The 24389-nt window shown below is 30.2% G+C and overlaps 2 protein-coding genes and 2 non-coding genes across 4 annotated transcripts; 2 read left to right on the top strand and 2 right to left on the bottom strand.

Annotated features, from left to right (window-relative positions):
* Positions 1-482: 482 nt before the first annotated feature.
* On the top strand, positions 483-14570 carry LOC119613609 (carbonic anhydrase 2). Its single transcript, XM_037969638.1, has 7 exons — positions 483-716; positions 9943-10055; positions 10115-10205; positions 10938-11209; positions 13356-13506; positions 14035-14114; positions 14178-14570. Exons 1-7 carry the CDS (start codon positions 665-667, stop codon positions 14352-14354), a joined length of 936 nt encoding a protein of 311 aa, XP_037825566.1. The 5' UTR covers positions 483-664; the 3' UTR covers positions 14355-14570.
* Positions 4996-5067, top strand: Trnac-gca. Its single transcript has one exon. It is a non-coding gene; the product is annotated as a tRNA-Cys (tRNA).
* Positions 7640-7711, bottom strand: Trnac-gca. The gene has a single exon. It is a non-coding gene; the product is annotated as a tRNA-Cys (tRNA).
* A 270-nt stretch (positions 14571-14840) lies between the features above and the next one.
* Positions 14841-21455, bottom strand: LOC119613610 (protein takeout-like). The gene is made up of 5 exons (XM_037969639.1): positions 21099-21455; positions 20541-20633; positions 20324-20480; positions 20128-20261; positions 14841-15316 (listed from the first exon to the last, which is right to left on the bottom strand). The coding sequence occupies exons 1-5, from the start codon at positions 21211-21213 to the stop codon at positions 14976-14978; spliced, it is 840 nt and encodes a 279-aa protein (XP_037825567.1). The 5' UTR covers positions 21214-21455; the 3' UTR covers positions 14841-14975.
* Between the last annotated feature and the right edge of the window lie 2934 nt (positions 21456-24389).

Below are 24389 nucleotides of genomic sequence, written 5' to 3'. Positions count from 1 at the left end.
GTTACTAATAACAACAATCAATAGAACAACAATAGAATATTCCGTATCAATATTTGTATGAGAACGGACAGACTACTGTTACGTATGATTTGTTAACATTAAATATTTAGATATATATTTTTTAAAACGTTACGAGTATAAGAGAGAGTTTATTTACATTTATTTGCATATTAAGATATTTTGTACTTTATTTTTGTTGTATTTACAAATGAATTGAAAAACTAAATCATTTAGTTTGAACTAAATTTGGTTTTTTTTGCATTTGTTTAATTTTATTTATTCATTTGTTTTTATATGCTAAAGAGAAAGAAACAAATAAATAAAATGTTAAAATAAAAAAAAATCCCTCTGGTAAGATTTCGAAGAATTCCGAATAAAAATTTCTGCCACCCGATTTATGTGGTAGTTAGTTGTGTGTTATCGATTTCAAGAAGTTTAACAACTGAAGCATTTTCGTTTTCATTTTACCTGTAAATGAAGATCAGCGTTTAGTGTGCGACGACACCCTGTCGAGAGGTGATGATTTAATTGAAACGTTTAGAGTTAACGGGCGTGTGCAAAAAAAGTTTTAAAAAATATATTAAGAAATTCCTATATATCCTTAAAGTGTTCATTTACTGCAAACAAAATCTTATAAACTAGTCATTGAAATTAAATACCAATAATGTTACCAAAGATTTTCCTAATTTTTGCCACGGTTTTATTTATTGGCCAAGGTAAATTAAATTAAAGTTTGAACAAAAAATTCAGTTGGAAAATTAAAAGTGTTATAAATAATTTATGGAAATATTAAAAATATAACAAACAAATAAAACAAAATAATTAATAAATCTTTGAAATGATAACAAATAAAATATTTTATAATAAAATATAAAGTAAAAAAAAACCGCTTTTTTGGTGTTTGCAGAATAAATAATTTATTAAAAATAAGATTTTTAGTAAATTATACGTTTTTCACGAAAAATCACTTCCATTTAATAGTTAAATTATACACATAACCATAAATATTTTAAAGCGATATGTCAATTACTTTCTAAATATGTACTTTTCTAAACAATAGAGCTACGCTGATTCCGAAACTGGTCTCAGAATTTCTCCATCACATCAAAATAGGCATATGTTGGTCTGCCTTAAGATTGAAGAAATGTTTTACGTCTTGTTTGAGGTGTTATAGGCGAGCGAAGTCAACTTTATTATACCCACCAAACTAGAGAAACCAAGTTTTATGAGGATCGGTCAATAATTGGCCCTGCCCCCATATAAGTTCTCCTTTAAAAAAATTACTTTAACGCTTATTACTGGCTTAAAAGTACGAGTATAGGGATAAAATTCGAAGCAAGTCTTATGAGAACTAAAATATCTTCGACAAATTTCATGAGGTTTGGTGGATAACTGTTCCTTCGCCCGCTCGATCATTACAAGATCAGAAATTTGACATAAGCAAGTTTTATACAAACCAAAATCTCGCTACTAAAGTTCTTTGATGTGATAAGCAAATTTTGAGCTCATTTTTGGAAAACATTTTGAAGTTTTAATTTGAGAAACCATCTATGAGGAACCATCAACAAAAAATCATTATTAAAAATCTGTCAAAACCACTGTGCGCTTTTTAACTTAAGTTTCGAAAGTTTAATTTCATATTTAGTTTTAACATTTTATTTGTGATCTTTCGGATTATAAAAGTTTATTTTATTTATGAATATTTTATGCTCTTTTCTTTAGTGATATAATTTATTTGTCTTTTTTTAAACTGTTTGTGTAAATTTTGCTTTCATATACGCAAATAGTTGGTTGGTCTATATCTAAAGCCTTAAAGTATGGATGTTTTAAATTAAATATTGTCATGTGATGCTAAAAATACTAGAATGTACATTCATTCACACAAAACACATTTATTAGCAACATTTTTTTTATTTAATTTATATTTATTTTTTTTTTGCGCTTCTTAAAGTACAAATATTGTATAGTATTAGTTATCGTACTTTTATTATTTATTTGTTTGTTTTTTTAATAAATTTTATTTTTATTTATGTTGAATTTGTTTAAACAAAAAAAAAAAAATAAACATTCTGTGACATAAGTTTAATCAAGTTGTCAATTATTGCGGTTATTTTTTGTTATCTACATTTCAAATAAAAATTATGTAAATTAAATATTTAAATAATAACGGTATAATAAATAATAAAGTGTGAATAGGTATAAATAACTATCTTAATTATTGAGTGATTTCTTTGTAGCAAAATATTTATTAGGAAAAATTAATTACTGCAGTACCCGATTTAATTTCACTTAGGGATTAAAGATTTTGTTTGAAATTGTCCTTTCTAGAGCTGGTTCTTCTGATGATTTATAGATTCAATACAACGGTTCTGAAAACTGTTCTTTTATCGAAATTGTAGATTTCGGAATAGTTCTAGAACTGGTTCTTTTTTCCAATTATGAATTTAAAAACCTCTTCGCACACGTTATATAACCATAATTTAGACATTCTCTATAGTGTAGTCTATTGTCTAGTCTATAGTCTAGTCCATAGTCTAGTCTATAATCTAGTCTATAGTCTAGTCTATAGTCTAGTCTATAGTCTAGTCTATAGTCTATAGTCTAGTCTATAGTCTAGTCTATAGTCTATAGTCTAGTCTATAGTCTATAGTCTAGTCTATAGTCTAGTCTATAGTCTAGTCTATAGTCTAGTCTATAGTCTAGTCTATAGTCTAGTCTATAGTCTAGTCTATAGTCTAGTCTATAGTCTAGTCTATAGTCTAGTCTATAGTCTAGTCTATAGTCTAGTCTATATCTAGTCTATAGTCTAGTCTATAGTCTAGTCTATAGTCTAGTCTATAGTCTAGTCTATAGTCTAGTCTATAGTCTAGTCTATAGTCTAGTCTATAGTCTAGGTCTATAGTCTAGTCTATAGTCTAGTCTATAGTCTAGTCTATAGTCTAGTCTATAGTCTAGTCTATAGTCTAGTCTATAGTCTAGTCTATATCTAGTCTATAGTCTAGTCTATAGTCTAGTCTATAGTCTAGTCTATAGTCTAGTCTATAGTCTTAGTCTATAGTCTAGTCTATAGTCTAGTCTATAGTCTAGTCCTATAGTCTAGTCTATAGTCTAGTCTATAGTCTAGTCTATAGTCTAGTCTATAGTCTAGTCTATAGTCTAGTCTATAGTCTAGTCTATAGTCTAGTCTATAGTCTAGTCTATAGTCTAGTCTAGTCATCGTCTAGTCTATAGTCTAGTCTATAGTCTAGTCTATAGTCTAGTCTATAGTCTAGTCTATAGTCTAGTCTATAGTCTAGTCTATAGTCTAGTCTATAGTCTAGTCTATAGTCTAGTCTATAGTCTAGTCTATAGTCTAGTTCTATAGTCTAGTCTATAGTCTAGTCTATAGGTCTAGTCTATAGTCTAGTCTATAGTCTAGTCTATAGTCTAGTCTATAGTCTAGTCTATAGTCTAGTCTATAGTCTAGTCTATAGTCTAGTCTATAGTCTAGTCTATAGGCTAGTCTAAGTCTATAGTCTAGTCTATAGTCTAGTCTATAGTCTAGTCTATAGTCTAGTCTATAGTCTAGTCTATAGTCTAGTCTAGTCTATAGTCTATAGTCTATAGTCTAGTCTATAGTCTAGTCTATAGTCTAGTCTAGTCTAGTCTATAGTCTAGTCTATAGTCTAGTCTATAGTCTAGTCTATAGTCTAGTCTATAGTCTAGTCTAGTCTAGTCTATAGTCTAGTCTATAGTCTAGTCTATAGTCTAGTCTATAGTCTAGTCTATAGTCTAGTCTATAGTCTAGTCTATAGTCTAGTCTATAGTCTAGTCTATAGTCTAGTCTATAGTCTAGTCTATAGTCTAGTCTATAGTAAGTCTATAGTCTAGTCTATAGTCTAGTCTATAGTCTAGTCTATAGTCTAGTCTATAGTCTAGTCTATAGTCTAGTCTATAGTCTAGTCTATAGTCTAGTCTATAGTCTAGTCTATAGTCTAGTCTATAGTCTAGTCTATAGTCTAGTCTATAGTCTAGTCTATAGTCTAGTCTATAGTCTAGTCTATAGTCTAGTCTATAGTCTAGTCTATAGTCTAGTCTATAGTCTAGTCTATAGTCTAGTCTATAGTCTAGTCTATAGTCTAGTCTATAGTCTAGTCTATAGTCTAGTCTAGTCTAGTCTATAGTCGAGTTTATAGTCTAGTCTAGTCTATAGTCTAGTTTATAGTCTAGTCTATAGTCTAGTCTAGCCTATATTATTAATATTTTTAAGAATTTTATGGTTACAATTTCATTTTTGTAATATAAAAACCCATCAGCATTAGTTTTTTTAAATAATGGGTTAATTTGTATTTGTAACGTATTTATAAATTTTTTATCATTAAACGATTTGTAGACATAATTTATCACAAAAATTTTAACTGGAAAACAACAATTTGTTTTCAAAAGTGAACTTGACCATTAATATTTGCTGTCGTAAATGTTTGTTTTGCGACAATAAATATAAAATAAATTTTTTTACAAGCAAATAAAACAAAAAAATATTTGTTAATTTATAAAAAATCAAATTAAGTCACGTGTATAAGAATCAACACTGTTATTTATTTTTTATTTGTGCTTATCATTATGAAGTTTTTATTTTACTAGAAATTACAAATAAATATTAAAAAAAAAATTCTGCGGTTACTATCGCAAATAGTCTGTCTGTCAGTGTTAAAATTACAGTAAATATTGTTTGGGTTGTAATAAATATTTTGAATCTATAAATTGTCTACCCTCCGGATGCAGTAATTCAGATGAACATTTTAAATCATGTTTTATTACTGCTGTTTTCTTTGTAAAATTGTTTATCTACTATTTTTGTTGTTTTAGGTGGGTGTGGATTTTAAAATTGTTTTCTGATTTTTTGCCCCTTTATCAGTGCTATAGAATTTGGTGCTTATATATTGTGTGCGTTTTTTTTTAAGTTTTTAGTTGTGTGTGGGCTAATTATAGCTATTCTGCCACCGCAGTCATTGTGGGGATATAGCTCAGTGGTAGAGCATTCGACTGCAGATCGAGAGGTCCCCGGTTCAAACCCGGGTGTCCCCTGTTAAGAATTTTTTTGTTTTTTTTTAGTTTTTATTTTATTTAAGAAATCTATTTTAAACTAGTTATCTAATTTAGTTATTATATGTCGGTATTAGGGTATTATATACTACATATTTTGAACGGATCAAAAGATTTAAACCGTATTTTAAAGCCAAGAAAATTTAAAAACGAGTAGAAAATATAGACTAGACTATAGACTAGACTGCAGACTAGACTACAAACTAGACTATCGACTAGACTATAGACTAGACTATAGACTAGATTATACACTAGACTATAGACTAGACTATACACTAGACTATAGACTAGACTATAGACTAGACTATAGACTAGACTATAGACTAGACTGCAGACTAGACTACAGACTAGACTATCGACTAGACTATAGACTAAACTAAAGACTAGACTATAGACTAGACTATACACTAGACTATAGACTAGACTATAGACTAGACTATAGACTAGACTATAGACTAGACTATACTATAGACTAGACTATAGACTAGACTATAGACTAGACTATAGACTATAGACTAGACTATAGACTAGACTATAGACTAGACTATAGACTAGACTATAGACTAGACTATAGACTAGACTATAGACTAGACTATAGACTAGACTATAGACTAGACTATAGACTAGACTATAGACTAGACTATAGACTAGACTATAGACTAGACTATAGACGACTATAGACTAGACTATAGACTAGACTATAGACTAGACTATAGACTAGACTATAGACTAGACTATAGACTAGACTATAGACTAGACTATAGACTAGACTATAGACTAGACTATAGACTAGACTATAGACTAGACTATAGACTAGACTATAGACTAGACTATAGACTAGACTATAGACTAGACTATAGACTAGACTATAGACTAGACTATAGACTAGACTATAGACTAGACTATAGACTAGACTATAGACTAGACTATAGACTAGACTATAGACTAGACTATAGACTAGACTATAGACTAGACTATAGACTAGACTATAGACTAGACTATAGACTAGACTATAGACTAGACTATAGACTAGACTATAGACTAGACTATAGACTAGACTATAGACTAGACTATAGACTAGACTATAGACTAGACTATAGACTAGACTATAGACTAGACTATACTAGACTATAGACTAGACTATAGACTAGACTATAGACTAGACTATAGACTAGACTATAGACTAGACTATAGACTAGACTATAGACTAGACTATAGACTAGACTATAGACTAGACTATAGACTAGACTATAGACTAGACTATAGACTAGACTATAGACTAGACTATAGACTAGACTATAGACTAGACTATAGACTAGACTATAGACTAGACTATAGACTAGACTATAGACTAGACTATAGACTAGACTATAGACTAAATAGACTATAGACTAGACTATAGACTAGACTATAGACTAGACTATAGACTAGACTATAGACTAGACTATAGACTAGACTATAGACTAGACTATAGACTAGACTATAGACTAGACTATAGACTAGACTATAGACTAGACTATAGACTAGACTATAGACTAGACTATAGACTAGACTATAGACTAGGACTATAGACTAGACTATAGACTAGACTATAGACTAGACTATAGACTAGACTATAGACTAGACTATAGACTAGACTATAGACTAGACTATAGACTAGACTATAGACCTAGACTATAGACTAGACTATAGACTAGACTATAGACTAGACTATAGACTAGACTATAGACTAGGACTATAGACTAGACTATAGACTAGACTATAGGACTAGACTATAGACTAGACTATAGACTAGACTATAGACTTGACTATAGACTAGACTATAGACTAGACTATAGACTAGACTATAGACTAGACTACTATAGACTAGACTATAGACTAGACTATAGACTAGACTACTAGTAGACTAGACTAGACTAGACTAGGCTAGACTATAGACTAGACTATAGACTAGACTATAGACTAGAATATAGACTAGACTATAGACTAGACTATAGACTAGACTATAGACTAGACTATAGACTAGACTATAGACTAGACTATAGACTAGACTATAGACTAGACTATAGACTAGACTATAGGCTAGACTATAGACTAGACTATAGACTAGACTATAGACTAGACTATAGACTAGACTATAGACTAGACTATAGACTAGACTATAGACTAGACTATAGACTAGACTATAGACTAGACTATAGACTAGACTATAGACTAGACTATAGACAAGACTATAGTCTAAATTATAGAACACAGATATCTGATATGATGTATGTTTTCAACAAACATACAGGGTGATAGGCAGACAGACAGAAGGATATAGCTAAATTGACTTCATTATCTATAAGAATTCACAATATAAAGTGGAAATAACAAACGGAATGATATCCTTTACGAAAGTGAAGGATATAAAAACAGTCTTCGAATGTGGGTTTTTATAAGGCAACAACGTTCATCGGATTATAAACTATAGTTAGAATACAAAAATTATAAGAACAGACGGACCCGCTAACTATTTACTGAATGAATCAAAATATTCTAAAAAATTCTGAACAGGGGACACCCGGGTTTGAACCGGGGACCTCTCGATCTGCAGTCGAATGCTCTACCACTGAGCTATATCCCCATGTTCATATTTGGAACAAAAAACATATAAGAAATAAATCCCACAATGCTATCAAGAATAACGCATGCGCTGAACATACAACTATTATCTGACAACACACTAAAAAGGCTTTATAAAAATAACACCCCCACAAACTTAAAAGCTTTAAAGATTTATTTTTTTTAGCAAAAATAAATAAATACTTTTATGGTTCAAACACTCACTAAATACTTACAATTATGGTAAGTTGCAATAATAACAACTTCAACTATAAATTATTTTTTTTTAAGATTTAAAAAAAAGTAATGACGTTACTTTTCTACTTAGTGATAAATTACTATGATTTTATGTGTATTCTTTTCCAATTATTTTATTTACCAAACATTGATCATTTCCCAGTAACTTTAGTTATTTGTGCTAAATATAAAATACACAAGTCTTTAGTAGACACATGTGATTTAATACTTTAAACAATTAGAAAATAATATAAAAAATATATAGTAATCACACCGGAATACCATGACATTTTAATGAAGGCTACTTCTATGATTACTGTTTATATTTTATTTTTTTATTGTTGAGATTACATATTCAGTTTTTTTTTTGTCAAATATTTGTGTTTAACAAATCAAGAAATTAATGGAATTAATTTGTTTGCTTAGAATTGTTAAGAATTTTTAGAAAAGGTGTAGAAAGAGAGACTTTCATTTTAAATTTAAAAGGTGCTACGCCCACATTCATAATAAGTATTGACAGTCGTATAAACATATACATACATCCATACATATCTATGAAACTACATCATCTAGAGTCTTTAAATTTTGAACAGCCAACTTTGACATTTACATGAAGAATTGGGTAAAAAATTGGCGAACTTGCAGTAGTGGGCGTAGCATATTCCACGTGTAATTTTGATATAGCGATTCCAAATTTTGTACAAGTAATTTTAGTTGTGATATGAATATTTTGGAATAAAATGGGCGGAACTGCAAGAGTGGGCGGGGTACCCACTCTTATCTGGGAAACTGTAACAGCTAGAATGTTCAATTTTTCATCTCCTATATAAAGAAAATATTAAATTAGTATATGCAAGAGGGATTTACGTCTAAATTAAGTTATTTATAAGTGAATTTTGAACTTCAAGTCATTTTCTGCAGAGAATTTTGTATGGGGGCTAGGGTCAAATGAATCTTGTTCATTACGAAAATTGGCAGTATCATTTAGGCTTATATAAAACTAACCCGTTTATGGACAAATAAACGAACATTTATGAGCTGAAAGGCCCTGTTAGATGGGTACGTTGTTATGGCGAAAAAATTGACCGATTTTAACCATTTTCAAAAGGGTTCGTTCTTGGGTCAAAAGACAAAAGAGTGTGTGTCAAATTTCATCAAATTATCTTGAAAATTGCGACCAGTAACGTGCGCACAAGGTTTACATGAACACACAGACAGACGGATGGACGGACGGATACAAGGTTTACATGGACCCACTATAGAGGTGAAGGGCATAATGGGAAACAATTAGAGCTAGAATCATGTCAATAGAGGGCTATGGACCTCCCATAAAATAAAATTCTTGAAAATTTGCATTTAAAATCTGAAGTAACTGTTGAACTGTTGACCTTGCAGTAGTTGGCGTAGCATCTGAAACGATATATACCGGTAGCTCACTTAATAATAAAATTTCATAAAAATAATTATCAGGACCAGCATTGCTGCTCGAGTTCAAATTTTAAAATATATGTATGTATGTATATAGAGTTCTACGTGCTACAAATCTTTTAAATCCACATTTCGATTCAAGAGCTCTTAAGCTATCATAATCATGCACTAAAATTTAAAAGAGAAAAAATTTCATATGTGAAATTTCGGTGGAAAATTAAAATAAGGGAGAAAAAAAATATATATAAATAAAAAAATTGCAATTTTTTTCGTAAATATAAATTTGTTGAATTTTCCATAAATAAAAATTCACTTATTTTGTTGATTATATTTTTAATATTTTGATAACTATAGTTCTAATTACTATAGTTTCTATTTGAAATATTGACAAGAAAACACCACTTATCGGTGGCATTTTAAATAGCTCCCCGATAACGATAGACTCAAGTAGCTTTTTGAAGTACATATTGGGTGTGTTTATATTAGTTAATGAATTTTGATTAGAAATTTTGATTTTTATGTTTGATGTTATTTAATAACTATTTTGTTTTTAATTATTTACTTTAAATTTTTTTTTGCTATTTTTAGTTACATGTGGTCATCGTTTCGGTTACTCTGAACCAAATCAAAGACGTTGGGCTCGTCATCATGGCCATTGTGCGGGTAAAACACAATCACCCATAGCGGTACATTCGAGCAAGGTAATGTTATGTTTGCATCATTCGAATATAGTTTAATAATTATATTTTTTAATTTCCAGACCATTCCTCTTCATATGCCTGCAGTGGATATGATTGGTTATCATAATGTTCTGCCCTATCCTTTGAAAATGATTAACAATGGTCATACCGGTAAGATGATTATACACACTTTTTATATATATTTTTAAGAAGCTTTAACGTTAGCACTGCAAATTTGACAAAATTGTTGCACAGAAGGTCTATTGTCTAGACATTGTTTGAATTATTTAATGTTTTTAAAATCAATTTGATTGATGGAAAATACACTATAAATATATTCCTTCAACATTGTACATACTTGTATGTCCTTCTCTCTATGTGAACTTTCTTTAAACCTAAATTTGGAAAATTTACTTTTCTCTCATTGCAGGTTTTTCAAATTACACTGGTACTATTACAAAATTTAACTGTCATTCATATTTTCCTATACCCATTTGCTTTCCTTTAATGCCAAATACTCGTATCATTTTAATTCTTGTTTAAGAAACAACTATGAAAAGAAACTGTAAACGTATTTTAAGCCTACAAGTTTCATAAATCTCTAACAGTTTCTTTCAAAATTGTTTTTTATCAATTTACCTTCGCACAAGAGACTTGATCAATCAACTTACTAAATAATCTGATTTTTTAGAATTTTTCCAATTTTTTCCTCTTAAAATTAGTGTATATGACGACGACCAACTAACTGCTGTGCAACAGCATCACTTTTATTTTAGACAGTTTTTTGTATCTTATTTTTTTTTTTGCTTAAATTTTTTACCTTTTCTTACTTCAATCATAACGTTTTTGTTTTACTTACCTGTGTGATTTTTTTCGTGAAAAATTCTTCCCTCTTCCTTACAGTATCAATTGCTATACCAAAACTAGCTGATGTGGCAAAGGATAATGGTGAATTTATGCCATATATACGCGGTGCCAAGTTACCGGGCGAATTTGAAGTTGAAGGCATTCACTTCCATTGGGGTGATAAAAATAATCGTGGTGCCGAACATGTTGTCAATGATATACGTTACACTATGGAAATGCATATTGTACATCGCAATAAGAAATATGCCTCATTGACAGAAGCTTTGGATTATGCTGATGGTGCAGCTGTATTGGGTTTCTTTTTCAATGTAAGTATGCGTATATGTAGATTTTGAGTATATTAGTGTCCTTTTTGCACTAATGGTAGATCCACAAAAATTTAAGATTTTAATCCTTTTATAGTCTAGTCTACAGTCTAATCTATAGTCTAGTCTACAGTCTAGTCTATAGTCTAGTCTATAGTCTAGTCTATAGTCTAGTCTATAGTCTAGTCTATAGTCTAGTCTATAGTCTAGTCTATAGTCTAGTCTATAGTCTAGTCTAGTCTATAGTCTAGTCTATAGTCTAGTCTATAGTCTAGTCTAATCTATAGTCTAGTCTATAGTCTAGTCTAGTCTATAGTCTAGTCTATAGTCTAGTCTAGTCTATAGTCTAGTCTATAGTCTAGTCTATAGTCTAGTCTATAGTCTAGTCTATAGTCTAGTCTATAGTCTAGTCTATAGTCTAGTCTATAGTCTAGTCTATAGTCTAGTCTATAGTCTAGTCTATAGTCTAGTCTATAGTCTAGTCTATAGTCTAGTCTATAGTCTAGTCTATAGTCTAGTCTATAGTCTAGTCAATAGTCTATAGTCTAGTCTATAGTCTAGTCTATAGTCTAGTCTATAGTCTAGTCTATAGTCTAGTCTATAGTCTAGTCTATAGTCTAGTCTATAGTCTAGTCTATAGTCTAGTCTATAGTCTAGTCTATAGTCTAGTCTATAGTCTAGTCTATAGTCTAGTCTATAGTCTAGTCTATAGTCTAGTCTATAGTCTAGTCTATAGTCTAGTCTATAGTCTAGTCTATAGTCTAGTCTATAGTCTAGTCTATCTATAGTCTAGTCTATAGTCTAGTCTATAGTCTAGTCTATAGTCTAGTCTATAGTCTAGTCTATAGTCTAGTCTATAGTCTAGTCTATAGTCTAGTCTATAGTCTAGTCTATAGTCTAGTCTATAGTCTAGTCTATAGTCTAGTCTATAGTCTAGTCTATAGTCTAGTCTATAGTCTAGTCTATAGTCTAGTCTATAGTCTAGTCTATAGTCTAGTCTATAGTCTAGTCTATAGTCTAGTCTATAGTCTAGTCTAGTCTATAGTCTAGTCTATAGTCTAGTCTATAGTCTAGTCTATAGTCTAGTCTATAGTCCTAGTCTATAGTCTAGTCTATAGTCTAGTCTATAGTCTAGTCTATAGTCTAGTCTATAGTCTAGTCTATAGTCTAGTCTATAGTCTAGTCTATAGTCTAGTCTATAGTCTAGTCATAGTCTAGTCTATAGTCTAGTCTATAGTCTAGTCTATAGTCTAGTCTATAGTCTAGTCTATAGTCTAGTCTATAGTCTAGTCTAGTCTATAGTCTAGTCTATAGTCAGTCTATAGCGAGTCTATTAGTCTATAGTCTAGTCTATAGTCTAGTCTATAGTCTAGTCTATAGTCTAGTCTATAGTCTAGTCTATAGTCTAGTCTATAGTCTAGCTAGTCTATTAGTCTAGTCTATAGTCTAGTCTATAGTCTAGTCTACAGTCTAGTCTATAGTCTAGTCTATAGTCCTAGTCTATAGTCGATCTATAGTCTCTATAGTCTAGTCTATAGTCTAGTCTATAGTCTAGTCTATAGTCCCTAGTCTAGTAGTCTATAGTCTAGTCTATAGTCTAGTCTATAACCTAGTCTATAGTCGTATAGTCTATAGTCGTATAGTCTATAGTCGTATAGTCTATAGTCGTCTAGTCTATAGTCGTCTAGTCTATAGTCGTCTAGTCTATAGTCGTCTAGTCTATAGTCGTCTAGTCTATAGTAGTCTAGTCTATAGTCTAGTGTAGTCTATAGTCTAGTTTTAAAAAAGCGCATAATATTCCATGACTGCAGTGCGAGGCTCAAGTGTAATTTTATAATTTATTTCTTGTCTATAGTCTAGTCTATAACCTAGTCTATAGTCGTATAGTTTATAGTCGTCTAGTCTATAGTCGTCTAGTCTATAGTCGTATAGTTTATAGTCGTCTAGTCTATAGTCGTCTAGTCTATAGTCGTCTAGTCTATAGTCGTCTAGTCTATAGTAGTCTAGTCTATAGTCTAGTGTAGTCTATAGTCTAGTTTAAAAAAAGGCATAATATTCCATGACTGCAGTGCGAGGCTCAAGTGTAATTTTATAATTTATTTCTTGTATTTCTTATTTCCTATAACAATTTAAATATATTTTATTTTAGTTGGATGAAGATGAGGGCCAAGGACTTTTAACAATTTGTCGTCATTTACACTTGATACCGGAAGCCAATAATGAAGTTGCTTTGAATGTTACTTTCTCTTTATCATCTCTAATACATGGTGTCGATATTGATAAATTTTATACATACAAAGGTAAGTTGGTTAAAAAAAGGAAGTAAAATTAAATTGTTTACAAGCAATAAATAAGAGAAATTTGATTTATACATTTAGAAACGCACTATAAGTTTATGATTTTTTCGATAACAATTTATTGTATATTCAATAAATTTCTGTAGTTTTATAATATTTGTATATTGTTTAATAATAGTCTTGAACAAATAATTTGTCAACACTTACCGAAAATTTGTATTTAAGTGACACCGCTATTCATCAGATTTATAAAATTTTGCTAAACAAATATTTGTTCATATAATTCACACCTTTTTACGTAAACAGTTTGTCAAATGATAAACAAAATTGTGGAAACTTTATTTAGCACAATAATTTATAGTTAATTATTTGACAAAATTTCGTGATTGATCGATAAGTGTCAATGTACGTAGTACACCTTAATACAAATATCTGGAGGCCTTTAAAAAGAGTTAACAATAAAAGACAGTAGTTAAATAATAAAGTGATTGCGTAGATAAAAACACAATTAATAAATATTTTAATTTACAGGTTCTTTGACCACACCACCCTGTTCGGAGGCTGTTACCTGGGTTTTATATCCAGATCCCATACCCATTTCACCTAAACAAGTAAATTATTTACAATGTTAAAAACTTTATAAAGATTAATAATAATTTTTATATTATCTTTAGATCTCACGTTTCCGTCAATTATCTGATAATCAAGAAGGAGCTTTAGTCGATAACTATCGCCAATTGCAACCCTTGGGCAATCGTCGTGTTTTCATGCGCAATGGCAATACTCAACACACTCAAATCGCTAGATTGTTATCGGAAGTTGATTACAAGAAATGGGATTGGTTCCATTAATGTATTTTAAAAACATAAATTGAAAATATTGCAATTATAACATAATTTTTTTGTTTGTAAAATATTTCATTTTTAGTTTATTAAGTTTTATTTTTCCTTATGTCGTCTCTCTCTGTCTCTGTTAGTAACAAATGTACTTAATTATAAGTTTTCCTAAAAATTGAAAACTGACAAAGTAATTTATAATAATAATAATATTAATAATTTATGCATTTATTTAATTTTTTTGTCAATATTTACAATTGTTAAATATTTAATTTAGTTTTGTTGATATTTCAATTTTGTGAAATGTTATTTTTGAATAAACTTAATAATGCATAATTTTAAATTGTGGACCGATATTGTCCATTTGCAACACCAAACCCTATCGTGTCTTTAACAAACAAAGGGACGGACATGGCTAGATCATCTGAGAATAAGGAATCTGAAAAATACTTTTATGGTTATTTAACCGATATCGAATCGAATAACAGGGTCAAAAAAGTATATATTTTTTAAAAATTTATTATTGATCTGTAATACGCTGTGATTTCTGAGAAAATTTATTTTTTTTTAGAAAACAATTTTACAAACTAAAAAAAATAGCACTTATCACCTATATTAGCAAGTATTTAATATCTCTCACTGCTTACTACCATAAAACTTCTCTGGACTAGGTATATCTTCGATCATAAAATTAGCTGGTATTATTAAAAATACCGGATGTAAAATATCGAATAGGACTCTTTCAACCATTTCGTTTATAAGTGGTCTTAGAGCCTCAAAGAATTCTTTCCAATTCTTATTAAATGATTCATTAGTGCTACGTTCGACTTCTTTATTATTGCCACCAAATAGATCATCGAATTGTGTATGAAGTTTTGATATTTCCAAATCTACTTGAATGCTGGTAATGTTGTAAAAGGTAAAACCGCCTTTCTCAATAAGATTAGTCTTTGTGCGCATAATAATGTCCATGCCATCTGCAAGGGGGAGTGAAAAATTGGTAAAGGTTTTTTATTTCTTAAAAATTATGTAATATAACAAGCATGGGAAACTCGATACTTTTTTATAATTTTTTATAGTATAGTATATAATTTTCATTTAGTCTAGTCTACAGTCTAGTCTATAGTCTAGTCTATAGTCTAGTCTATAGTCTAGTCTATAGTCTAGTCTATAGTCTAGTCTATAGTCTAGTCTATAGTCTAGTCTATAGTCTAGTCTATAGTCTAGTCTATAGTCTAGTCTATAGTCTAGTCTATAGTCTAGTCTATAGTCTAGTCTATAGTCTAGTCTATAGTCTAGTCTATAGTCTAGTCTATAGTCTAGTCTATAGTCTAGTCTATAGTCTAGTCTATAGTCTAGTCTATAGTCTAGTCTATAGTCTAGTCTATAGTCTAGTCTATAGGTCTAGTCTATAGTCTAGTCTATAGTCTAGTCTATAGTCTAGTCTATAGTCTAGTCTAGTCTAGTCTAGTCTAGTCTAGTAGTCTAGTCTATAGTCTAGTCTATAGTCTAGTCTATAGTCTAGTCTATAGTCTAGTCTATAGTCTAGTCTATAGTCTAGTCTATAGTCTAGTCTATAGTCTAGTCTATAGTCTAGTCTATAGTCTAGTCTATAGTCTAGTCTATAGTCTAGTCTATAGTCTAGTCTATAGTCTAGTCTATAGTCTAGTCTATAGTCTAGTCTATAGTCTAGTCTATAGTCTAGTCTTTTTTTATTTTTTTTAGTCTTAGTCTAGTCTATAGTCTAGTCTATAGTCTAGTCTATAGTCTAGTCTATAGTCTAGTCTATAGTCTAGTCTATAGTCTAGTCTATAGTCTAGTCTATAGTCTAGTCTATAGTCTAGTCTATAGTCTAGTCTATAGTCTAGTCTATAGTCTAGTCTATAGTCTAGTCTATAGTCTAGTCTATAGTCTAGTCTATAGTCTAGTCTATAGTCTAGTCTATAGTCTAGTCTATAGTCTAGTCTATAGTCTAGTCTATAGTCTAGTCTATAGTCTAGTCTATAGTCTAGTCATAGTCTAGTCTATAGTCTAGTCTAGTCTAGTCTATAGTCTAGTCTATAGTATAGTCTATAGTATAGTCTATAGTCTAGTCTATAGTCTAGTCTATAGTCTAGCCTATAGTCTAGTCTATAGTCTAGACTATAGTCTACTCTATAGTCTAGTCTATAGTCTAGTCTAGTCTATAGTCTAGTCTAGCTTCTAGACTAGTCTAGTCTAGTCTAGTCTATAGTCTAGTCTATAGTCTAGTTTATAGTCTAGTCTGTAGTCTAGTCTATAGTCTAGTCTATAGTCTAGTCTATAGTCTAGTCTATTAGTCTAGTCTATAGTCTAGTCTATAGTCTAGTCTATAGTCTAGTCTATAGTCTAGTCTATAGTCTAGTCTATAGTCTAGTCTATAGTCTAGTCTATAGTCTAGTCTGTAGTCTAGTCTATAGTCTAGTCTATAGTCTAGTCTATAGTCTAGTCTGTAGTCTAGTCTTAGTCTATAGTCCTAGTCTATAGTCTAGTCTATAGTCTAGTCTATAGTCTAGTCTATAGTCCTAGTCTATAGTCTCAGTCTATAGTCAGTCTATAGTCTAGTCTATAGTCTAGTCTATAGTCTAGTCTATAGTCTAGTCTATAGTTCTGTCTATAGTCTAGTCTAGTCTAGTCTATAGTCTAGTCTATAGTCTAGTCTATAGTCTAGTCTATAGTCTAGTCTATAGTCTAGTCTATAGTCTAGTCTATAGTCTAGTCTATAGTCTAGTCTATAGTCTAGTCTATAGTCTAGTCTATAGTCTAGTCTATAGTCTAGTCTATAGTCTAGTCTATAGTCTAGTCTATAGTCTAGTCTATAGTCTAGTCTATAGTCTAGTCTATAGTCTAGTCTATAGTCTAGTCTATAGTCTAGTCTATAGTCTAGTCTATAGTCTAGTCTATAGTCTAGTCTATAGTCTAGTCTATAGTCTAATCTATTGTCTAGTCTATAGTCTAGTCTATAGTCTAGTCTATAGTCTAATCTATTGTCTAGTCTATAGTCTAGTCTATAGTCTAGTCTATAGTCTAGTCTATAGTCTAGTCTATAGTCTAGTCTATAGTCTAGTCTATAGTCTAGTCTATAGTCTAGTCTATAGTCTAGTCTATAGTCTAGTCTATAGTCTAGTCTAGTCTATAGTCTAGTCTATAGTCTAGTCTATAGTCTAGTCTAGTCTATAGTCTAGTCTATAGTCTAGTCTATAGTCTAGTCTATAGTCTAGTCTATAGTCTAGTCTATAGTCTAGTCTATAGTCTAGTCTATAGTCTAGTCTATAGTCTAGTCTATAGTCTAGTCTATAGTCTAGTCTATAGTCTAGTCTATAGTCTAGTCTATAGTCTAGTCTATAGTCTAGTCTATAGTCTAGTCTATAGTCTAGTCTATAGTCTAGTCTATAGTCTAGTCTATAGTCTAGTCTATAGTCTAGTCTATAGTCTAGTCTATAGTCTAGTCTATAGTCTAGTCTATAGCTAGTCTATAGTCTAGTCTATAGTCTAGTCTATAGTCTAGTCTATAGTCTAGTCTATAGTCTAGTCTATAGTCTAGTCTATAGTCTAATAGTCTAGTCTATAGTCTAGTCTATAGTCTAGTCTATAGTCTAGTCTATAGTCTAGTCTATAGTCTAGTCTATAGTCTAGTCTATAGTCTAGTCTATAGTCTAGTCTATAGTCTAGTCTATAGTCTAGTCTATAGTCTAGTCTATAGTCTAGTCTATAGTCTAGTCTATAGTCTAGTCTATAGTCTAGTCTATAGTCTAGTCTATAGTCTAGTCTATAGTCTAGTCTATAGTCTAGTCTATAGTCTAGTATATAGTCTAGTCTATAGTCTAGTCTATAGTCTAGTCTATAGTCTAGTCTATAGTCTAGTCTATAGTCTAGTCTATAGTCTAGTCTATAGTCTAGTCTATAGTCTAGTCTATAGTCTAGTCTATAGTCTAGTCTATAGTCTAGTCTATAGTCTAGCCTATAGTCTAGTCTATAGTCTAGTCTATAGTCTACTCTATAGTCTAGTCTATAGTCTAGTCTATATCTAGTCTATAGTCTATTCTATAGTCTAGTCTATAGTCTAGTCTATAGTCTAGTCTAGTCTATAGTCTAGTCTATAGTCTAGTCCATAGTCTAGTCTATAGTCTAGTCTATAGTCTAGTCTATAGTCTAGTCTATAGTCTAGTCTATAGTCTAGTCTATAGTCTAGTCTATAGTCTAGTCTATAGTCTAGTCTATAGTCCTAGTCTTAGTCTAGTCTATAGTCTAGTCTATAGTCTAGTCTATAGTCTAGTCTATAGTCTAGTCTATAGTCTAGTCTATAGTCTAGTCTATAGTCTAGTCATAGTCTAGTCTATAGTCTAGTCTATAGTCTAGTCTATAGTCTAGTCTATAGTCTAGTCTATAGTCTAGTCTATAGTCTAGTCTATAGTCTAGTTTATAGTCTAGTCTATAGTCTAGTTTAATAGTCTAGTCTGTAGTCTAGTCTGTAGTCTAGTCTATAGTCTAGTCTATAGACTAGTCTATAGTCTAGTCTATAGTCTAGTCTATAGTCTAGTCTATAGTCTAGTCTGTAGTCTAGTCTATAGTCTAGTCTAATAGACTAGTCTATAGTCTAGTCTATAGTCTATCCTATAGTCTAGTCTATAGTCTAGTCTATAGTCTAGTCTATAGTCTAGTCTATAGTCTAGTCTATAGTATAGTCTATAGTCCTAGTCTATAGTCTAGTCTATAGTCTAGTCTGTAGTCTAGTCTATAGTCTAGTCTATAGTCTAGTCTATAGTCTAGTCTGTAGTCTAGTCTATAGTCTAGTCTATAGTCTAGTCTATAGTCTAGTCTATAGTCTAGTCTATAGTCTAGTCTATAGTCTAGTTTATAGTCTAGTCTATAGTCTAGTCTATAGTCTATTCTAGTCTAGTCTATAGTCTAGTCTATAGTCTAGTCTATAGTCTAGTCTATAGTCTAGTCTATAGTCTAGTCTATAGTCTAGTCTATAGTCTAGTCTATAGTCTAGTCTATAGTCTAGTCTATAGTCTAGTCTATAGTCTAGTCTATAGTCTAGTCTATAGTCTAGCTTATAGTATAGTCTCGAGACTATTCTATAGCCTTGTCTCGATTCTATTCTAGTCTATAGCCTAGTCTATTTTATAGTTTATAGTCCAGTCTCTAGTCTAGTCTAATCTATAAACTAATCTTTAATCAAGTCTACAGTTTAGTCTATAGGCAAGTCTACAGTTTAACCTATAGTCAAGTCTATAGTCAAGTCTATAGTCAAGTTTATAGTTAAGTCTATAGTCAAGTCTACAGTCTAGTCAATTGTTTAGTCTATGCTCTAGTCTGGAATCTAGTTATACTCTAGTCTATATTTTAGTCTATAATCTGTAGTCTAGTCTATACACTAGTTTATAGTCTAGCGAATAATTAGTTTAGTACTTTAACTCCTAAAAAGTAATATTAGTACTACTTCAAAATTTAAATTTTCCATGCCTGATACAAACATACATATCGCACACCCAGTACAAAATGACTTAACTCAAAACTTGTTTTTTTCAGAAAAAGAAACAAAATTTTTACAAATGCTGAAACATAAAGAAAGACTTAACGTTTTTGTCTTCAACAATTAACAACAACAAAATACACCGATATTTTTTTTGAGATATACAAGTATCTTGTGCATAGTTTAAGGCTTCAATTGAAGTCTTGAAGAATATGAAGACGCAAAAATAAAATTTGGAGTTAAGTCACTTTTGTACTGGGTGTGCGATATGTATATATAACGTTAACCTACCAATTTCAATAACAAAATGTCCTTCGCCATTTAAAGGCAAAAGCAAAACACGACCATCCATTTTGTAATGGCCTTCTAGTTTGAATTTGGGCATAAAAATTTTGGTCAACCAACTGAAATCTTTTTTGCTGACTCTGTAAGGAGAATAACAATACTTCATTTTTTTTATTATTTCTCATACGATCGATCAACTTACTTGCTTTCCTTAATAACCACATCTTTTATTCCTGTCGCTGTTAAATCGCTTAGATCAGCCCTCAGTGAAGCCGCTTCTGTATTATCCTGTTTAAAATGAATTTGTTGCAATTTTATAGGATCAATTGAACCAATAATTTCATTTACTTCCGGAACACCTGTAAAAGTTAATTTTTGTTATGACAGCGCAATTAATAATAAAATTCGTTTTCGGTTACCCTTTCCTAGCTCTGCTAATAATCTTTGGGTGTTTTCGGTCGAACATGCTGTAAATCCAGGCTGATAGATTTTACAGGGTTTCAAAAAGGAGGCTGAAATTTAATGAAACAATAAATAATATTATAAAAATATGTTTCACAAATTTTTGAGAAAATCTAAGTCCTGATGTTTAATATTTTTGACATGATCACCAGAAACACAATCGTAATCAAATGTTTTTTTCTTTTTGATCGGATCACTGATCGATCAGTACTGTTTATAGAATTTAAAAAGTGAAACGTTAAATTCTCTAATTATAGAAAATCTCCGTCAAATTCGTCTTTGAAGTCTCGATTAATAGATTATTTTTGACTTCTTTATTTATAGAATTAATGGAAAACTTTTCCATTCACCACATTTTCTTATTTTTAAACTTATTAAGAACGTCCTAAAAATGTTGTTTTGAATTAATAATCAGCATCATAATAAGTTCAATATATTTCATTTTGTCATAATCATACATATAATTTTATGACATTTATGTATTAATGTACACATAATCCACAAAAATCACTTACGTTGTTCTTTAAAATATTCAAAACTTTCTGAACTATTTAGAAAACTCAAAAAATACACCAGACCCAAAAGTCTTAAATGCCAAATATTGAAACGTAAAAGGTTAAATGACTGCATTATTAAGTTATTTATTTAACTTTTTTGTTATAATCCAAAAAATGTTTAAATGTGCGTGTTATTTGCCAAAAAAATATTTTTCAATATTTTCAAATTACAACCGATGCAATGCGCAAGCGCATATAAATTTCCACTAACGCGTTTCACAATAAGTAATTGTTTAATGTTTTTTTATTATATTAACTTTTTTTGTATTGTTGTAATCGCGTTTAGTTTTGTAAACTGTTAAAGTTCAACTGTTCAATACTTTTATGGCGAATAGCATTTTTATAAAATTGAGTCAAGTTAACGACGACAAGTTGTTGAATTTTGAAATATGATCAGTTTTTATATATTTTCCAACTCCCCTTACATACTCGTACCAAGTAGATATTCAATAGGGTTTTCCAGTGACCAAATAATCGAATAATTTTAAATTGTCATATTTAAAATAATGGATAAACTTATTCCTTTGTTCAATTAACCGAACAAATGAAATTAGTTTTTTTAGAGTAAAATTATATTATAATTCATACAAAGGTCAATTCCAGCATAACAAATTTTATCGATTATTATTATTTGTCGAAAAACTAGAGTGATTAAAATTAAAATCCTTCGAATTGAATACCCTAATATTTTACAAATAATACAAGTTCTTATTTACGCCGAGTGTATCTGTTGTTGTTTTTGTTATTGTTGTAGTTACATTTGATGCATTAACGTATTAGTTAGTTGCTAGAACTATTTGTTTTATTTTATTACTACAAAGTTTTTATTTAGTTTTAAAATTTTCCAGAATATTATGTTCTTGTTAATACGATTACTTGTTCTTATACTCGTTAAGGTTTTAGTCGACTAACTAACTAACTAACTAACTAACTAACTACTACTAACTAACTAACTAACTAACTAACTAACTAACTAACTAACTAACTACTAACTAACTAACTAACTAACTAACTAACTAACTAACTAACTAACTAACTAACTAACTAACTACTAACTAACTACTAACTAACTAACTAACTAACTAACTAACTAACTAACTAACTAACTAACTAACTAACTAACTAACTACTAACTAACTAACTAACTAACTAACTAACTAACTAACTAACTAACTAACTAACTAACTACTAACTAACTAACTAACTAACTAACTAACTAACTAACTAACTAACTAACTAACTAACTAACTACTAACTAACTAACTACTAACTAACTAACTAACTAACTAACTAACTAACTAACTAACTAACTAACTAACTAACTAACTAACTAACTAACTAACTACTAACTAACTAACTAACTAACTAACTAACTAACTAACTAACTAACTAACTAACTAACTAACTAACTAACTAACTAACTAACTAACTAACTAACTAACTAACTAACTAACTAACTAACTAACTAACTAACTAACTAACTAACTAACTAACTAACTAACTAACTAACTAACTAACTAACTAACTAACTAACTAACTAACTAACTAACTAACTAACTAACTAACTAACTAACTAACTACTAACTAACTAACTAACTAACTAACTAACTAACTAACTAACTAACTAACTAACTAACTAACTAACTAACTAACTAACTAACTAACTAACTAACTAACTAACTAACTAACTAACTAACTAACTAACTAACTAACTAACTAACTAACTAACTAACTAACTAACTAACTAACTACTACTAACTAACTACTAACTAACTAACTAACTAACTAACTAACTAACTAACTAACTAACTAACTAACTAACTAACTAACTAACTAACTAACTAACTAACTAACTACTAACTAACTAACTAACTAACTAACTAACTAACTAACTAACTAACTAACTAACTAACTAACTAACTAACTAACTAACTAACTAACTAACTAACTAACTAACTAACTAACTAACTAACTAACTAACTAACTAACTAACTAACTAACTAACTAACTAACTAACTAACTAACTAACTAACTAACTAACTAACTAACTAACTAACTACTAACTAACTAACTAACTAACTAACTAACTACTAACTAACTAACTAACTAACTAACTACTAACTAACTACTAACTAACTAACTAACTAACCTAACTAACTAACTAACTACTAACTAACTAACTAACTAACTAACTAACTAACTAACTAACTAACTAACTAACTAACTAACTAACTAACTAACTAACTAACTAACTAACGAACTAACCTAACTACTAACTAACTACTAACTAACTAACTAACTAACTAACTAACTAACTAACTAACTAACTAACTAACTAACTAACTAACTAACTAACTACTACTAACTAACTAACTACTAACTACTAACTAACTAACTAACTACTAACTAACTACTAACTACTAACTAACTAACTAACTAACTAACGAACTACTAACAAAGAATCGAAAAAGAAGAAGAATTTAGAAGTACTGGAAAAGACTTGAAGAAGTTCCCGGAAGTTTCTTATGTTCCCAGCAAAAAAAAGAACTTCATAAGAAGCGAAAAAGAAGTAGAATTTAGAAGTACTTACTGGAAAAGACCTGAAGAAGTGATAATTTTTACTGGGTTCATTCTCAGTCAACTCCTCGCGATTTTTTATTCTCTTTATCTCAGATATTAAGAGACAATTCCCTTTACCTTTGGAGTGTGCTGCGATTGACTCACTATGACTTCCTGAAGCATCTTCTTCAACTTTCTCCTCTGCACTCCAGAAAGCCGTTTTTAGTACCCTCACCTTGTTTAAAGGCAAGGAAGGCTAAGGTACCCACCTTCATAGTAATCTTAACGATACATGACTTGCGAAAAAATCATAGTCACGTGAGTTAGAATTGTAAAATGATTCGCAGTTTGCGAAATGAATATTGATAATTCGTTCAGATTTCTGCATTGGCGTATGATCCGATCATATGTACTCAAATTATATTAAAGCTTGTGTCTTAAGTCTTTTTTTTTTTTTTTTTTTTTTTGAAATGGATTAAATCACATTTTATATTTTAACGATTAATCGTTCCATGCTTAAACCCTAATGTGTACACAGCCATCTCATAGAAAGTCAACACATACAAATATATAATTTTAAATTATTCACGATCATAAAAACACCTCATCACCTACAGTGGAAGGAAAATTAAATATTAAATTATCTTTACATAAAAAAATTATATGATGGAATTTTTCAACCTGTCTACT

The sequence above is a fragment of the Lucilia sericata genome, unplaced genomic scaffold (assembly GCF_015586225.1).
Source record: "Lucilia sericata isolate MDLA Ls3-8-SP2 unplaced genomic scaffold, ASM1558622v1 Contig002213F_arrow, whole genome shotgun sequence".
Lineage (NCBI taxonomy): Eukaryota > Metazoa > Arthropoda > Insecta > Diptera > Calliphoridae > Lucilia > Lucilia sericata.
Note: the sequence above shows the minus strand (reverse complement) of the source record. Positions and strands in the feature narration are given on the sequence as shown.

Coding starts and splice junctions, on each gene's coding strand:
- LOC119613609 (XM_037969638.1), top strand. CDS start 665: ATGTTACCAAAGATTTTCCTAATTTTTGCCACGGTTTTATTTATTGGC. Junction 717..9,942: donor GGTTTTATTTATTGGCCAAG/GTAAATTAAATT, acceptor TGCTATTTTTAG/TTACATGTGGTCATCGTTTC. Junction 11,210..13,355: donor TATTGGGTTTCTTTTTCAAT/GTAAGTATGCGT, acceptor ATTTTATTTTAG/TTGGATGAAGATGAGGGCCA.
- LOC119613610 (XM_037969639.1), bottom strand. CDS start 21,213: ATGCAGTCATTTAACCTTTTACGTTTCAATATTTGGCATTTAAGACTT. Junction 20,634..21,098: donor TGAATATTTTAAAGAACAAC/GTAAGTGATTTT, acceptor ATTAAATTTCAG/CCTCCTTTTTGAAACCCTGT. Junction 15,317..20,127: donor ACATTTTGTTATTGAAATTG/GTAGGTTAACGT, acceptor TCCCCCTTGCAG/ATGGCATGGACATTATTATG.